The sequence below is a fragment of the Xyrauchen texanus genome, unplaced genomic scaffold, assembly GCF_025860055.1.
Source record: "Xyrauchen texanus isolate HMW12.3.18 unplaced genomic scaffold, RBS_HiC_50CHRs HiC_scaffold_831, whole genome shotgun sequence".
Lineage (NCBI taxonomy): Eukaryota > Metazoa > Chordata > Actinopteri > Cypriniformes > Catostomidae > Xyrauchen > Xyrauchen texanus.
Window position 1 is genome coordinate 1 of NW_026266832.1, and position 12,500 is coordinate 12,500.

At 44.6% G+C, this 12,500-nt stretch overlaps 1 protein-coding gene and 1 non-coding gene across 4 annotated transcripts in view; both read left to right on the forward strand.

The window, feature by feature from the left end:
- The first annotated feature begins 484 nt into the window (after positions 1–484).
- Positions 485–12,500, forward strand: part of LOC127642788 (keratin-associated protein 10-11-like) — a 12,376-nt gene continuing 360 nt past the window's right edge. The window contains exons 1-4 of one of the 3 annotated variants that reach the window (XM_052125272.1): positions 485–1,127; positions 5,775–5,895; positions 10,441–10,546; positions 10,853–12,500. The exon at positions 10,853–12,500 is cut by the window's right edge and continues 360 nt beyond it. In XM_052125272.1, coding sequence (XP_051981232.1) covers positions 10,443–10,546; positions 10,853–12,500 — 1,752 coding nt within the window. In that variant the 5' untranslated portion in view covers positions 485–1,127; positions 5,775–5,895; positions 10,441–10,442. Of the gene's footprint in view, positions 1,128–5,701; positions 5,896–10,440; positions 10,547–10,852 lie in introns of those variants that run through there. The other 2 variants (XM_052125274.1, XM_052125273.1) reach the window with 2 other exon arrangements.
- LOC127642789 (small Cajal body-specific RNA 6) lies at positions 5,404–5,674 on the forward strand. The gene has a single exon (XR_007970411.1). It is a non-coding gene; the product is annotated as a small Cajal body-specific RNA 6 (non-coding RNA).

Below are 12,500 nucleotides of genomic sequence, written 5' to 3' on the forward strand. Positions count from 1 at the left end.
AATAAGGCTGGAAACATGAAAAGTAAATTTGTGTTCTTTTACTTTTAACCTTCAGAAAGTGTTTTTGCTCACTTCAGGAGGTCAAACTAATATTATTTCGGCTTTTTATTTATTTGTTTAATTTTACATGAGATTTTGGGACCTGTAGCTCAGTCACTAGTCTGAATCCAGGGCGTGCTGAGTGACTCCAGCCCAGGTCTCCTTAGCAACCAAATTGTCCTGGTTGCTAGGGAGGGTTCTGGGTATCTCAGCGAGTATTGACGCTTACTATCACACCTGGAGTCGTGAGTTTGAATCCAGGACGTGCCGAGTGACTCCAGTCAGGTCTCCTTAGCAACCAAATTGGCCTGGTTGCTAGGGCAGCTATGACAGGGAGGGTAGAGTCACATGGGGTAACCTCCTCGTGGTCGCTATAATGTGGTTCTTGCTCTCGGTGGGGCGTGTGGTGAGTGACTCCAGTCAGGTCTCCTTAGCAATCAAATTGGCCCGGTTGCTAGGGAGGGTAGAGTCACATGGGGTAACCTCCTCGTGGTCGCTATAATGTGGTTCTCGTTCTCGGTGGGGCGTGTGGTGAGTGACTCCAGTCAGGTCTTCTAAGCAACCAAATTGGCCCGGTTGCTAGGGAGGGTAGAGTCACATGGGGTAACCTCCTCGTGGTGGTGATTAGTGGTTCTCAAATATAGTTTTTAACCTGATTAATCACTTTTTTAGCGATAAACATTCATATTAATTCATATGCATGAAATGACTAAATAAAATGCTAAAATTGGTAACAGAATTCTGCCTAAATTAAGCTTTAAATAGCTTAAAAATAAACACAGAGATCTGTTAATCCAGAATGGATAACAGGGTTATTATTTTTATTTCATGTTAAATTTATGTGAGATACATTTCTAGTAGTTTTCAATTGGGATTTGTGCCTATATTGCTTTAAAATAATGAAAGGGACATTAATTTATACACTATTCATGGAAAGTCCAGTTTAAAATATCAGCCTGTTAAAGCTGGGACTCGCTCTCAGGCATGAAGACGGTGTTTGCTGGCTCCAGCTGTAATGATATCGTCTGCACAGAGCAGTGTGTGATGAGCGGACACTTCGATAAGAAAATCCGTTTCTGGGACATCAGGTGAGTCGTGATGTCATCGGTGAAGGCAGATTTCTGCTGTTGTGAATGATACATTTGGAACTTTATTATAATACATAAAACTCAAAGTTCAGTGGCCTTAATTACTAAGCTGTGTGTGTCTGTCTGTGCTTCTTTGTGTGTGTCTCTGTATCTATATGTGTGTGTGTGTGTGTGTCTCTGTCTCTGTATCTATATGTGTGTGTGTGTGTGTCTCTGTATCTATATCTATATATGTGTGTGTGTGTGTGTGTGTGTCTCTGTCTCTGTATCTATATGTGTGTGTGTGTGTGTGTGTGTGTGTCTCTCTGTCTCTGTATCTATATGTGTGTGTGTGTGTCTCTGTATCTATATGTGTGTGTGTGTGTCTGTATCTATGTGTGTGTGTGTGTGTGTGTGTGTGTCTGTCTCTGTATCTATCTGTGTGTGTGTGTCTATCTGTGTGTGTGTGTCTGTCTGTGTGTGTCTGTCTCTGTATCTGTCTGTCTGTCTGTGTTTGTGTCTCTGTGTGGGTGTGTGTGTGTGTGTGTCTGTCTGTTTGTTTTTGTCTTTCTATCCGTGTCTGTGTTTCTGTCTGTGTGTGTGTTTGTCTGTGTGTCTGTCTGTTTGTGTCTGTCTCTCTCTCTGTGTGTGTTTGTGTGTGTCTGTCTGTCTTTCTCTGTGTCTGTGTGTCTGTTTGTTTGTGTGTCTGTGTGTGTGTCTGTTTGTGTCTGTATTTCTTTCTGTATGTGTGTGTCTGTCTCTCTCTGTGTGTGTGTGTCTCTGTCTGTGTGTGTCTGTGACTGTGTGTGTGTGTGTGTGTGTTTCTGTCTTTGTGTGTGTGTGTGTGTCTGTCTGTTTGTGTGTTTGTGTCTGTCTGTCTTTGTGTGTCTGTGTGTGTGTGTGTGTTTATCTGCGTCTGTCTTTCTGTGTGTGTCTGTCTGTTTGGTGTTTGTGTCTGTCTGTCTGTCTGTCTGTCTTTATGTATGTGTGTCTTTCTGTGTATGTGTGTGTGTGTCTGTCTGTCTATCTGTGTCTGTCTGTTTTTGTGTGTGGGTGTGTCTTTGTGTCTGTCTGTTTTGTTTGTGTGTGTGTGTGTTTCTGTCTGTCTGTTTTTGTGTGTCTGTCTGTCTGTTTTTGTGTGCGGGTGTGTCTTTGTGTCTGTCTGTTTGTGTGTGTGTGTCTGTCTGTGTGTGTGTATGTGTCTGTCTGTGTGTGTGTGTTTGTCTCTCTGTCTGTGTGTGTGTGTCTGTCTGTCTGTCTGTGTGTGTTTGTGTCTGTCTGTCTGCGTGTGTTTGTGTGTCTGTGTGTGTGTGTCATTCTGTGTGTGTGTGAGTGTGTCTGTCTGTTTTTCTGTCTGTGTGTGTGTGTCTGTCTGTCTGTCTGTGTGTGTTTGTGTCTGTCTGTCTGCGTGTGTTTGTGTGTCTGTGTGTGTGTTTATCTGTGTCTGTTTGTCTTTCTGTCTGTTTGTGTTTGTGTGTCTGTGTGTGTGTGTCATTCTGTGTGTGTGTCTGTGTGTGAGTGTGTCTGTCTGTTTTTCTGTCTGTGCGTGTGTGTGTCTGTCTGTCTGTCTGTCTGTCTGTCTGTCTGTCTGTGTCTGCGTGTGTGTGGGTGTGTGTGTGTGTGTGTGTATGTGTATCTGTGTTTGTTTTTATCTTTGACTGTTTGTCTGTGTGTGTGTGTTTCTGTCTGTCTGTTTTTCTGTGCGTGTGTGTGTCTGTCTGTCTGTCTGTCTGTCTGTCTGTCTGTGTGTGCGTGTGTGTGTGTGTGTGTATGTGTATCTGTGTTTGTTTTTATCTTTGACTGTTTGTCTGTGTGTGTGTGTTTCTGTCTGTGTGTGTTTCTGTCTGTGTGTCTGTTTGTGTGTTTCTGTCTATCTGTGTGTGTGTGTCATTCTGTATGTGTGTGTCTGTCTGTCTGTTTTGTGTGTGTGTGTCTGTCTGACTGTTTTGTGCGTGTGTGTGTGTCTGTGTGTGTGTTTCTGTCTGTCTGTTGTTGTGTGTGTCATTCTGTATGTGTGTCTGTCTGTCTGTTTTGTGTGTGTGTGTGTGTGTGTGTGTGTCTGTCTCTCTGTGTATCTGTGTGTCTTTTTGTGTGTGTATGTCTCAGCGTTTTTGTCTGTTTCTGTCTGTGTTTGTATCTGTCTGTCTCTGTTTCTGTATCTGTTTGTGTCTTTCTGTATGTGTGTGTGTCTGTCTCTGTGTGTGTATTTGTGTGTGTCTGTGTGTGTGTGTGTTTATCTGTGTCTGTGTTTGTCTGTCTGTTTTTGTGTGTGTCTGTCTGTCTTTGTGTGTGTGTGTGTGTGGGTGTGTGTTTGTGTGTCTTTCTTTCTGTGTGTGTCTGTGTGTGTGTATGTGTCATTCTGTGTGTGTATCTGTGTCTGTCTGTGCGTGTGTCTTTCTGTTTGTGTGTCTGTGTGTGTGTGTCTGTCTGTCTGTTTGTGTCTGTATGTCTTTCTGTATGTGTGTGTGTGTCTGTCTGTCTGTGTGTGTGTTTGTGTGTCTGTTTGTCTATGTCTTTCTGTATGTGTGTGTGTGTCTTTCTGTGTGTATGTGTTTGTGTGTCTGTTTGTCTGTGTGTGTGTTTGTGTGTCTGTTTGTCTGTCTGTGTGTGTGTTTGTGTGTGTTTGTGTCTTTCTGTATGTGTGTTTGTCTATATGTCTGTGTTGTTGTGTGTCTTTCTGTGTGTGTCGTTTTGTGTCTGTGTGTGTATCTGTCATTCTGTGTGTGTGTCTGTCTGTCTGTTTGTGTGTCTGTGCATGTGTCTGTCTATCTGTTTGTGTCTGTATGTCTTTCTGTATGTGTGTCTGTCTGTCTGTGTGTGTGTGTTTGTGTGTTTGTTTGTGTCTTTGTCTTTCTGTATGTGTGTGTGTCTTTCTGTGTGTGTGTGTGTGTCTTTCTGTGTGTGTCGTTGTGTGTCTGTCTGTCTGTGTGTGTGTTTGTGTGTCTCTTTGTCTATGTCTTTCTGTATGTGTGTGTGTGTCTTTCTGTATGTGTGTGTGTGTGTCTTTCTGTGTGTATGTGTTTGTGTGTCTGTTTGTCTGTGTGTGTGTTTGTGTTTCTGTTTGTCTGTCTGTGTGTGTGTTTGTGTGTGTTTGTGTCTTTCTGTATGTGTGTTTGTCTATCTGTCTGTGTTGTTGTGTGTCTGTCTGTGTGTGTCGTTTTGTGTCTGTGTGTGTATCTGTCATTCTGTGTGTGTGTCTGTCTGTGCGTGTGTGTCTGTCTGTCTGTTTGTGTGTCTGTGCGTGTGTGTGTCTGTCTATCTGTTTGTGTCTGTATGTCTTTCTGTATGTGTGTCTGTCTGTCTGTGTGTGTGTTTGTGTGTTTGTTTGTGTCTTTGTCTTTCTGTATGTGTGTGTGTCTTTCTGTGTGTGTGTGTGTCTTTCTGTGTGTGTCGTTGTGTGTCTGTCTGTGTATGTGTTTGTGTGTGTGTGTTTGTGTGTCTGTTTGTGTCTTTCTGTATGTGTGTTTGTCTATCTGTCTGTGTTGTTTTGTGTCTATCTGTTTGTCTTTCTGTGTGTGTCGTTGTGTGTCTGTGTGTATCTGTGTCTGTCTGTCTGTGTATATAAAAATTTTCAACTCAAGTGTAAAATATGCATGATGCGTTGTCGCGAAAGCCTATCAGCATTGCGATTGTCGTACTGACGTAGCAGCAGAAGAAATATGGAAAAATGGATGAAACGATTGTTGTAGCGGTGTGTGGGCACCCGGAGTTGTACGACACAACGTCATACATGTACAGAGACCGGACGAATAAAGACATGCTTGCAGGAAAGTGAGCGAGGAAGTTGGACTACCTGGTAAGGTCTGAAAATATACGTGTCTACTTGATTCCAGCTATTGGTCGTACTTTACTATGAACCACGTCGTAGAAGCCCCGCCTCCCGTCCTTTTCCAGAAAGAAGCGGGAATACAGCTTTTCTTTTAAGCCAAATGTATCTGTAAACGTTCACATTTCTTGAGTTCTTGTTGTTAATTTAACTTATGGTATTGTTAAGTTATTAGGTGTACCGCAAGGCTCACTCCTCGGTCCTCCCTATTGTTCTTGTTCATGTTGTTTAGTTCATTATTGATACGCTTTTGGTGTCTTTTATCCACATCTGAAACTATTTTTGTTTATTTAAAAATGTTAACTGAATGTTAGGAGTGAAATTTCTTCATAAATCTGTACGTTTTTAGTTCTACCGTCCTCTTAAAATCATTAGAGCTGGAGGTTGTGAATTAATGAAAGTGTAAAGCTAATGTTTCTGCATCCAAACGTCAATGTTCAAAGTGCGCTAGGGTTTATTTGATGGGTATAAGGTCAATGATGCGATGTAAAAGGTCTGATGTCCAAGTCACCTTACAGTCCCTCCAACCCTCCCAGCAGCCCCTGCAAATGTTTCCCAGCATGCTCTAGTTGTGCATTGCTGGTTTGAGGTGGCAGCTGATATTATTGCCGATTCTGCTGAATACGGGTCTTTTAGAGATTTAAGTGAGACCGAAACAGCTAGCGCCCAACATCAGCACAACACACGGGAGGGCGGGACTGAAGGAGAGTGGTCGACTGATCTCAAAAATCATACTGAGACCTGATTCTGTTCGTATACAATCAAAACTACACAGCTCAAATTAAACACTTTCTGTGCTGCAGAAGATCTGAATTATTTGGGTTTTATTTCTCCCTTCACAGCACACGCTCACAGGCCACAGCGGGAAGGTTTTGTCTGCTCAGTTTCTCCTCGACAATGCTTGAATCGTCTCCGGCAGCTATGACAGAACGCTGAAGCTCTGGGACTTGAGCAACAAAGTCTGTAAGAGACTCGCGAGCTACTTCATTCATTGCTCTTCATTAGCAATAGGGCACAAAATAAGGCTGGAAACATGAAAAGTAAATTTGTGTTCTTTTACTTTTAACCTTCAGAAAGTGTTTTTGCTCACTTCAGGAGGTCAAACTAATATTATTTCGGCTTTTTATTTATTTGTTTAATTTTACATGAGATTTTGGGACCTGTAGCTCAGTCACTAGTCTGAATCCAGGGCGTGCTGAGTGACTCCAGCCCAGGTCTCCTTAGCAACCAAATTGTCCTGGTTGCTAGGGAGGGTTCTGGGTATCTCAGCCAGTATTGACGCTGACTATCACACCTGGAGTCGTGGAGTTTGAATCCAGGACGTGCCGAGTGACTCCAGTCAGGTCTCCTTAGCAACCAAATTGGCCTGGTTGCTAGGGCAGCTATGACAGGGAGGGTAGAGTCACATGGGGTAACCTCCTCGTGGTCGCTATAATGTGGTTCTTGCTCTCGGTGGGCGCGGTGGTGAGTGACTCCAGTCAGGTCTCCTTAGCAACCAAATTGGCCCGGTTGCTAGGGAGGGTGGAGTCACATGGGGTAACCTCCTCGTGGTCGCTATAATGTGGTTCTCGTTCTCGGTGGGGCGTGTGGTGAGTGACTCCAGTCAGGTCTCCTTAGCAACCAAATTGGCCCGGTTGCTAGGGAGGATTCTGGGTATCTCAGCGAGTATTGACGCTGACTATCACACCTGGAGTCGTGAGTTTGAATCCAGGACGTGCTGAGTGACTCCAGTCAGGTCTTCTAAGCAACCAAATTGTCCCGGTTGCTAGGGAGGGTAGAGTCACATGGGGTAACCTCCTCGTGGTGGTGATTAGTGGTTCTCTCAATGGGGCGTGTGGTGAGTTGTGTGTGGATCGTGGAGAGTAGCATGAGCCTCCACATGCTGTGAGTCTCCGCGGTGTCATGCACAACGAGTCACGTGATCAGATGCGCGGATTGACGTCTCAGACGTGGAGGCAACTGAGACTCGTCCTCCGCCACCCGGATTGGGGTGAGTAACCGTGCCACCACGAGGACCTACTAAGTAGTGGGATTTGGGAATTCCAAATTGGGAGAAAAGGGAATAAATAAATTAGCTTTGCAGTGTTTCCAGTGTATACTACTGGCAAATGTTCAGTCTCTGGACAACAAACTCTGCGAGCTGAGAGCGCGGATCTCTTTCCAACGAGAGACGAGGGACTGCTGCGTTATGTGCCTTACAGAAACCTGGCTGTCTACGGAGATTCCAGACTCGGCCATCGAAATCACGGGCTTTTCCGTGCACCGAGCGGACAGAGCGAAAGACCTCTCTGGTAAAAGCAGAGGTGGTGGTGTATGTTTTATGATCAACAAATCATGGTGTGATCAGAGGAACGTACATTTCATCAAGTCTTTTTGCTCTCCTGATCTGGAATATCTCATGCTTCTGTGTCGACCATTCTGGCTGCCGAGGGAATTCACAGCGGTTATCATCACAGCTGTGTACATCCCCCGCAAGCCGACACAGACCGGGCACTCAGGGAACTGTATGGGTGTATAAGTGAGCAGGAAACCGCGCACCCTGAGGCTGCGTTCATTGTTGCCGGGGACTTTAACAAAGCCAACTTCAAAGCAATCGCCCCAAAATACCACCAACACATAAAGTTCAACACACGAGGGGACCGGGTTTTGGATCATTGTTACTCTCCCTTCCGGGAAGGCTACAAATCCCTCCCCCGCCCCCATTTGGCAAATCGGACCATTCTTCCGTTCTGCTTCTGCCCGCTTACAGGCAGAAACTGAAACAGGAAGCACCCACCCTCAGAACGATCCAGTGCTGGTCGGACCAATCAGACTCTGCGCTACAAGACTGTTTTGATCACGCGGACTGGGAGATGTTCCGGTCCGCCTCTGATGACGACATCGAGGTTTACGCTGACAGCGTAACGTGTTTCATCAGGAAGTGCGTAGAGGACGTTGTTCCGACCAAAACTATACGGATATACCCCAACCAGAAACCATGGGTTAACGGCGATGTTCGCGCGGCACTCACTGCGCGGACCTCCGCTTTTAATTCTCCTAACACGGAGGAGCGTAAACAAGCCAGTTATGCCCTCCGTAACACTATCAGTGCAGCTAAACGCCAGTACAGGCACAAGCTTGAAGGCCAGTTCAACACCACTGACTCTAGAAGTATGTGGCAGGGAATTAACACAATCACGGACTACAAGCGGAATAAAGTCTCCGCCATGAACACCGCTGCATCTCTCCCGGACGAACTTAATACATTTTATGCTCGTTTTGAGGACAGTAACACCGCCCTCGCGGAGAGAGCACTCGCTGCTGACGCTACAGAGGTTGATTCACTCTCCGTCTCTGTTGTGGATGTAACCCGATCATTCCGACGGGTGAACATCCGTAAAGCCGCGGGTCCAGACGGCATTCCGGGCCGCGTCATCAGAGCGTGCGCGAATCAACTGGCTGGTGTTTTTACGGACATTTTCAATCTGTCCCTCTCCCTGTCTGTAGTCCCCACATGCTTCAAAACATCAACCATTGTGCCTGTACCGAAGCAAGCTATAATCACATGCTTAAATGACTGGCGTCCTGTTGCTCTGACCCCCATCATCAGCAAATGCTTCGAGAGGTTAATCAGAGATCACATCTGCTCTGTTCTGCCCCCTCTTTGGACCCATTGCAGTTTGCCTACCGCAACAACCGCTCCACTGATGATGCCATTGCATCTACAATACACACTGCTCTCTCCCACCTGGAAAAAAGGAACACATATGTGAGAATGCTGTTTGTAGACTACAGCTCAGCATTCAACACCATAGTGCCCTCCAAGCTTGATGAGAAACTCCGGGCTCTGGGCTTAAACAGCTCGCTGTGCAGCTGGATCCTGGATTTCCTGTCAGGCAGACGTCAGGTGGTTAGAATGGGCAGCAACACCTCCTCATCACTGACCCTCAACACTGGAGCCCCGCAGGGCTGTGTTCTCAGCCCACTCCTGTATTCACTGTACACACATGACTGTGTGGCAACACATAGCTCCAATGCCATCATTAAGTTTGCTGACGATACGACGGTGGTAGGTCTGATCACTGACAATGATGAAAGAGCCTACAGAGAGGAGGTGCACACTCTGACACGCTGGTGTCAGGAGCACAACCTCTCCCTCAACGTCAGTAAAACCAAGGAGCTTGTTGTGGACTTCAGGAAGAAAGACGGAGAACACAGCCCCATCACCATCAATGGAGCACCGGTGGAGAGAGTCAGCAGCTTCAAGTTCCTCGGTGTCCACATTACTGAGGAACTCACATGGTCCGTCCACACTGAGGCCGTTGTGAAGAAGGCTCACCAGCGCCTCTTCTTCCTGAGACGGCTGAGGAAGTTTGGAATGAACCACCACATCCTCACACGGTTCTACACCAGCACTGTAGAGAGCATCCTGACTGGCTGCATCACCGCCTGGTACGGCAATAGCACCGCGTACAACTGCAAAGCCCTGCAAAGGGTGGTGCGAACTGCCAGGAACATCATCGGAGGTGAGCTTCCCTCCCTCCAGGACATATACACCAGGCGGTGTGTGAAAAAGCTCGGAGGATCATCAGAGACTCCAGTCACCCAAGTCATGGGCTGTTCTCACTGCTACCATCAGGCAGGCGGTATCGCAGCATCAGGACCCGCACCAGCCGACTACATGATAGCTTTTTCCCCAAGCAATCAGACTGTTGAACTCTTGATCTATCAGGATCAATAATTAGCACTGCACTTTATTAATCTATAATCTCACACTGGACTGTCAACATATTCTCCTCAATACAACTGCTATATATATATATATACACATATATATTTCATATACTCCCACTTATTGTATTGTATTGTATATTCTGTTCTATATTCTGCATTGTATATAATTATTGTGTTGTGTAAGTATGTGTACATCTGATTTGTAAATTGTTTTGTGTAAGTATGTGTACATTTGATAGGTAAATTGTTTTGTGTAAGTATGTTGTTTATTGTAATTGGTATATGTCTCGTCACTGTCATGACTGCTATGTTGCTCGGAACTGCACACAAGAATTTCACCTACTGTTGCACTTGTGTACATGGTAGTGTGACAATAAAGTGATTTGATTTGATTTGATTTGATTTGATTCCAACCTAGTAACTAAAACGTGGGATATCTCTAAATATAGTTTTAAACCTGATTAATCACTTTTTTAGCAATAAACATTCATATTAATTCATATGCATGAAATGACTAAATAAAATGCTAAATATGCTAAAATTGGTAACAGAATTCTGCCTAAATTAAGCTTTAAATAGCTTAAAAATAAACACAGAGATCTGTTAATCCAGAATGGATAACAGGGTTATTATTTTTATTTCATGTTAAATTTATGTGAGATACATTTCTAGTAGTTTTCAATTGGGATTTGTGCCTATATTGCTTTAAAATAATGAAAGGGACATTAATTTATACACTATTCATGGAAGTCCAGTTTAAAATATCAGCCTGTTAAAGCTGGGACTCGCTCTCAGGCATGAAGACGGTGTTTGCTGGCTCCAGCTGTAATGATATCGTCTGCACAGAGCAGTGTGTGATGAGCGGACACTTCGATAAGAAAATCCGTTTCTGGGACATCAGGTGAGTCGTGATGTCATCGGTGAAGGCAGATTTCTGCTGTTGTGAATGATACATTTGGAACTTTATTATAATACATAAAACTCAAAGTTCAGTGGCCTTAATTACTAAGCTGTGTGTGTCTGTCTGTGCTTCTGTGTGTGTGTGTCTCTGTATCTATGTGTGTGTGTGTGTGTGTGTGTGTCTTTCTGTGTGTGTCTGACTGTCTCTTTGTGTGTCTGTCTGTTTGTGTGTGTGTGTGTGTGTGTTTGTGTGTCTGCTTGTGTCTGTATTTCTTTCTGTATGTGTGTGTCTGTGTTTTTGTGTTAGGTGTGTCTTTGTGTCTGTCTGTGTTTTTATCTGTGTCTGTCTGTCTCTGTGTGTTTCTGTCTTTGTGTGTGTGCGTGTGTGTGTGTCTGTCTGTCTGTCTGTGCGTGCGTGTGTGTGTATGTCTGTATGTGCGTGTGTGTGTGTATGTGCGTGCGTGTGTGTGTGTCTGTCTGTCTTTCTGTGTGTCTGTCTGTCTGTCTGTCTGTCTGTATGTCTTTCTGTTTGTTTGTGTGTGTGTGTGTATATTTGTGTCTGTGTTTGTTTGTGTGTGTGTTTGTCTTTCTGTGTGTGTCAGACTGTCTCTTTGTGTGTCTGTCTGTTTGTGTGTGTTTGTGTGTCTGTTTGTGTCTGTATTTCTTTCTGTATGTGTGTGACTGTGTTTTTGTGTGTGTGTGTGTCTGTCTGTGTTTTTATCTGTGTCTGTCTGTTTGTGTGTGTGTGTTTCTATGTCTGTGTGTGTATGTCTATATTTGTGTGTTTCTGTCTTTGTTTGTGTGTGCGCATGTGTGTGTGTCTGTCTATCTCTGTGTTTCTGCCCGTGTGTAATTCTGTCTTTTATGTGGCTGTCTGTGTCTGTCTATCTGTGTGTGTGTCTTGTCTGTTTGTGTCTGTCTGTCTTTGTTTGTGTGTGCGTCTGTCTTTTATGTGGCTGTGTGTGTCTGTCTGTCTATCTGTCTGTCTGTGTTTGTGTGTGTGTGTGTGTGTGTATATTTGTGTCTGTGTTTGTTTGTGTGTGTGTGTTTGTCTTTCTGTGTGTTTCTGTCTGTCTCTTTGTGTGTCTGTCTGTTTGTGTGTGTGTTTGTGTGTCTGTTTGTGTCTGTATTTCTTTCTGTATGTGTGTGTCTGTGTTTTTGTGTGTAGGTGTGTCTTTGTGTCTGTCTGTGTTTTTATCTGTGTCTGTCTGTTTGTGTGTGTGTTTCTGTGTCTGTCTGTCTGTCTGTCTGTGTCTGTCTATCTGTGTGTGTGTGTCTTATCTGTTTGTGTCTGTCTGTCTTTGTGTGTGTGTGCGTCTGTCTTTTATGTGGCTGTGTGTGTCTGTGTTTGTTTTTGTGTGCGTTTGTGTCTGTCTGTGTGTGTGTGTGTGTGTGTTTCTTCCTGTGTGTGTTTGTGTGTGTCTGTGTCTGTTTGTTTTTTTATCTGTGTGTCTGTCTGTCTCTCTCTGTGTGTGTGTGTGTCTGTCTGTGTATCTGTGTCTCTCTGTCTGTGTATCTGTGTGTCTATTTGTGTGTGTGTGTGTGTGTTTCTGTCTTTGTGTGTGAGTCTGTCTGTTTGTGTGTGTGTATGTCTGTGTGTTTTTGTCTGTCTGTCTTTGTGTGTCTGTGTGTGTGTTTATCTGTGTCTGTCTTTCTGTTTGTTGTGTGTGTGTGTCTGTCTGTCTTCGTGTTTGTGTGTCTGTCTGTATGTGTGTGTCTTTCTGTGTGTGTGTGTGTCTGTTTGTGTGTCTGTGTGTGTGTCTGTTTTTGTCTGTCTGTATGTGTGTGTCTTTCTGTGTGTGTGTGTGTGTGTGTGTGTGTGCTCTCTGTTTGTGTGTCTGTGCGTGTGTGTGTGTGTGTGTCTGTCTGTCTGTCTGTCTGTATGTGTATGTGTCTTTCTGTGTGTGTCGTTGTGTGTCTGTGTGTGTGTGTCTGTCTGTATGTCTTTCTGTGTG